Source organism: Neoarius graeffei, chromosome 11, assembly GCF_027579695.1.
Source record: "Neoarius graeffei isolate fNeoGra1 chromosome 11, fNeoGra1.pri, whole genome shotgun sequence".
NCBI lineage: Eukaryota > Metazoa > Chordata > Actinopteri > Siluriformes > Ariidae > Neoarius > Neoarius graeffei.
This window is the reverse complement of record NC_083579.1, coordinates 35,085,421-35,090,125: the sequence shown is the minus strand read 5'-3', so window position 1 is coordinate 35,090,125 and position 4,705 is coordinate 35,085,421. Positions and strand designations below refer to the sequence as shown.

The 4,705-nt window shown below is 44.0% G+C and overlaps 1 protein-coding gene across 4 annotated transcripts in view; it reads right to left on the bottom strand.

Moving 5' to 3' along the window:
* Positions 1-2,895: 2,895 nt before the first annotated feature.
* ppp1r13ba (protein phosphatase 1, regulatory subunit 13Ba) overlaps positions 2,896-4,705 on the bottom strand; it is a 65,909-nt gene continuing 64,099 nt past the window's right edge. For all 4 annotated transcript variants that reach the window (XM_060933771.1, XM_060933773.1, XM_060933772.1 and 1 more), the window contains one exon: positions 2,896-4,070. In XM_060933771.1, the coding sequence (XP_060789754.1) occupies positions 4,029-4,070 (42 nt within the window). In that variant the 3' untranslated portion in view covers positions 2,896-4,028. The remainder of the gene's footprint in view (positions 4,071-4,705) is intronic.

Here is a 4,705-nt window from a genome sequence, read left to right as displayed (position 1 = left end):
TGCCTAGAGCGCAAAGTGTGCCCAGGGGCGACCAAAACCCCACCAAAAAGGAGGGATGGAGTTTTGAATGGAGATGTTATCAAGTGCATCAGTGGTGTACAGTGTTTTCAGCCACTGTGCTGCCGAACTCTAGTACCGCGGAACACTAGTCTCATCTCATCTGATTATCTGTAGCCGCTTTATCCTTCTACAGGGTCGCAGGCAAGCTGGAGCCTATCCCAGCTGACTACGGGCGAAAGGCGGGGTACACCCTGGACAAGTCGCCAGGTCATCACAGGGCTGACACATAGACACAGACAACCATTCACACTCACATTCACACCTACGCTCAATTTAGAGTCACCAGTTAACCTAACCTGCATGTCTTTGGACTGTGGGGGAAACCGGAGCACCCGGAGGAAACCCACGCGGACACGGGGAGAACATGCAAACGCCGCACAGAAAGGCCCTCGCCAGCCACAGGGCTCGAACCCGGACCTTCTTGCTGTGAGGCGACAGCGCTAACCACTACACCACCGTGCCGCCGGTTTCTAAGTCTCATCTCATCTGATTATCTGTAGCCGCTTTATCCTTCTACAGGGTCGCAGGCAAGCTGGAGCCTATCCCAGCTGACTATGGGCGGAAGGCGGGGTACACCCTGGACAAGGCGCCAGGTCATCACAGGGCTGACACATAGACACAGACAACCATTCACACTCACATTCACACCTACGGTCAATTTAGAGTCACCAGTTAACCTAACCTGCATGTCTTTGGACTGTGGGGGAAACCGGAGCACCCGGAGGAAACCCACGCGGACACGGGGAGAACATGCAAACTCCACACAGAAAGGCCCTCGCCGGCCACGGGGCTCGAACCCGGACCTTCATGCTGTGAGGCGACAGCGCTAACCACTACACCACCGTGCCGCCCGGAACACTAGTGTACCGTGGAAAATTATAGAATGACTGTATATTGTAAATATTGGCAACAGCGTTTTAGTTTCAGTCAACATTTTCTATTGGTGATGTGCCTTGAGATTTTTTCATTGAAAAAAGTGCGCCCTGGCTCATGAAAGGTTGAAAACCTTTTTTACAACACCTCTGATGCGGCTGGGGATGTAGAAATACGCACTCCTTACCTCTGCTGTTACACTACCTGTGACAGTAGCTTCTGCTGAAAGAAGCTTTTCAAAATTAAAACTGCTGAAGACATACATAAGGTCAACAATGAGTCAAGAACGTCTGAATGGGCTTGCTCTAATGAGCATCAACCAAGAGATCTCAATAGAAATATCATTTGATGATATTATCAAGGAATTTGCCATTAGGAAGACCAGACGAGTCCCATTGTAATGTTACTTCAATTACAAAGTACCCATAATAGCACTTTTGTTTGAAAATACAGCCCATTGATGTCCTAACAGGGTGCTTAAGTTTGCACAATTTAGAATTGTAGAATTTTTTATTCATTTAATTTTTTAATTCTTCAGAGATGACTTAACTTTTAATAGCAAAAAAGAAACTAAAAAGAATTTCTTGTTTATTGTCCATGCACTACACTTTGAACAGGGTGTGGAAGAGTTTTTGCCCATTATATGGAGATATGTATTGAATTTGTGTGGTCATTTTACTTTGTGACACTTTATGTGAATAATGATAACAATAATAACAATAATGAAAAAGATAAAAATGACTTCTTGTTTATTGTCCATGCACCGTACATTGTTTAATAGTAATAGAATAGAGTGCAGTCAATGATGGGTTTCTAGGTCTCATCTCATCTCATTATCTCTAGCCGCTTTATCCTTTTATAGGGTCGCAGGCAAGCTGGAGCCTATCCCAGCTGACTACGGGCGAAAGGCGGGGTACACCCTGGACAAGTCGCCAGGTCATCACAGGGCTGACACATAGACACAGACAACCATTCACACTCACATTCACACCTACGCTCAATTTAGAGTCACCAGTTAACCTAACCTGCATGTCTTTGGACTGTGGGGGAAACCGGAGCACCCGGAGGAAACCCACGCGGACACGGGGAGAACATGCAAACGCCGCACAGAAAGGCCCTCGCCAGCCACAGGGCTCGAACCCGGACCTTCTTGCTGTGAGGCGACAGCGCTAACCACTACACCACCGTGCCGCCGGTTTCTAAGTCTCATCTCATCTGATTATCTGTAGCCGCTTTATCCTTCTACAGGGTCGCAGGCAAGCTGGAGCCTATCCCAGCTGACTACGGGCGAAAGGCGGGGTACACCCTGGACAAGTCGCCAGGTCATCACAGGGCTGACACATAGACACAGACAACCATTCAAACTCACAGTCACGCCTACGGTCAATTTAAAGTCATCAGTTAACCTAACCTGCATGTCTTTGGACTGTGGGGGAAACCGGAGCACCCGGAGGAAACCCACGCGGACACGGGGAGAACATGCAAACTCCGCACAGAAAGGCCCTCGCCGGCCACGGGGCTCGAACCCAAACCTTCTTGCTGTGAGGCGACAGCGCTAACCACTACACCACCGTGCCGCCGGTTTCTAAGTCAAACAACAAATTATTGTTGACATCTTCAATCAAATATCTGCTTAGAAGAGAAAGTCTGATCTCTGTGTAATTACAGAAAGTGTCATTTAGAGCAAGATAAATCCTTTTTCAGTTGGATTAAATTCCCAGATTGAGTATAAAGTCCATTTATGTTCATTCTTTACATATATGGTTTAAAATGAATCCGTTGATTCAAACCTCAACCAAAATACTCGAATGGGATGCGATGCTGAAAATTAGGTCATTCATTACAATTAAAACATGATTAAATCACATAATCAAATTAACTTCACACTAAAATAATATAATTATATTATACAAAATGAACAACCAGTCATTCTGATGGTTCCCAATGTGAGAACAGCTTTTATTGTGCACATTTACATGGCATGAATGAGGTCACAGATTCAGAATTAGGCCTGTTACACTGCATTATTTTTATTATCATCAGTTATTATTATTATTATTATCATCATCATCATCTCCCAAGTACAATCACCTATACACCAGAACCCTGAAAGCATTTCATCTTGTCTGGGTTATAAAGAGCTTTTAAAAACAAGGAGGATGTCAATACAACACACAAAACAATTCAGGCTAAATTAATTTTATTAACACCAAATGGAGACAATCAGCTGAGACACAGTTGGTGTCTGGGGTTTGCTTCATTAGTTTTTCACTTGAGTCACAAGACCACCAGTTTAGCTTCAAACAATCTACATATATAAAAGGACTCGCTCTTGTATTTTATGAAACTGAACAATGACTTTTGTGGCAAGCATGTGATCATACGCTAAACTGGAGGCTCTACCCACATTAGCCTTGTGGCATCACTACAAATTTAAACAAGCACACTTTTACACACCAAACATGTCTCAGCTGTTTATGTACATTTGGCTTTAATGTATAAATGCATGTGTGTACAGCTTTTTTTTTCTCTTGGATGTAAAATGCAGACTTTTACCATTTTTCACAACTTAACTGCCACCAACGCTTATTTAACATACTATTTCCTATGTCTTATACCCCACAACCACACACACAAACTCTTCAGCATTTCCTCTGCACTCTTATTTCTCTCTCGCGCTCTCTCTCTGCACTTCCTAGCTCCTTCCTTCCTTTTGTCGAATCAGCTGCTTAGTAGACAATGATCTGTCCTTGAGTCTTGCCTTTGTCCAACAAAAATACACAAAACTGTCTTCCTCAGCTGTCATCACTTTCAAAACCCACAAACTCACGCCAGTACAAAAGGAAATGAGTAAACTGGTGTGTTTTCATCCAACAGACATCTAGGTGAAGGTTTAAAAAAAAAAAAAAGGACCTAAATAAGAGCTGTTTTGCAGGCTGAAAACAAAGACCTGATAACCAAATCTCTTCTGGCAGATAAATAAATCCAAGCTTTAGTTTCAGTTTGTAGCTGCCACGCCCTCTTCTTATGTTGGTGGCACTAAAAGATGGAAATGGGGCAAAATATCCAGATGGGCTCCTGTTCATCAGGGGGCATTATGCCAGCGACCGCTGCCGGGGTTTAATCCTCGGATATAACTGCACAAAAAAATAGAAAAAAGTAGAGAAATTAAATAAAGATTGATTATAATACAATGACTGAATTTATTTATTTCGGTCAACAACAACAATAGCAGCAGTGTACAATACAAGCCAATTTGGTCACCACAAACACAACAGTTCTGTGGCTGACCGAAAAGGGTTTAGGCTGAAGCAAAGCTTATAAGTGCCTAACCCACAGAGTTTTAGCTGGTTCTGTTGGTCATGATCCTTGGTATGGCAACAGATACATTATCAGTCACATTGAAGGTGATGTGATCTTTGTGCTTGTCCCAGTGAAGCAGGAGGAGCCTCTGTGTCAGGTTCCGTAAAAGAGGAGTAGCCTCTGTGTCAGGTCCAGTAAAAGAGGTGTGGCCTGTGTGTGTGCGCCACAGTGAAGGTGTGTGGCCTCCATGTCTGTCAGTTGCATTGAAGGCATGGCCTCGGTTACCTCCTTTCCACCAAGGTAGTTCCAAGGCCGATATGAAGCTGGTGCCGAATCTCAAACCAGTTCTTCATGTTTCAACAGCCAAAGAACTGTCTCTTGGCTAGGAAACCTGGTTTCAGTGCAGCACTAACACTTTGCTGGTATAGAACCAAAACCCACTTATGTCAAGGGCTAGTCTATTATCATG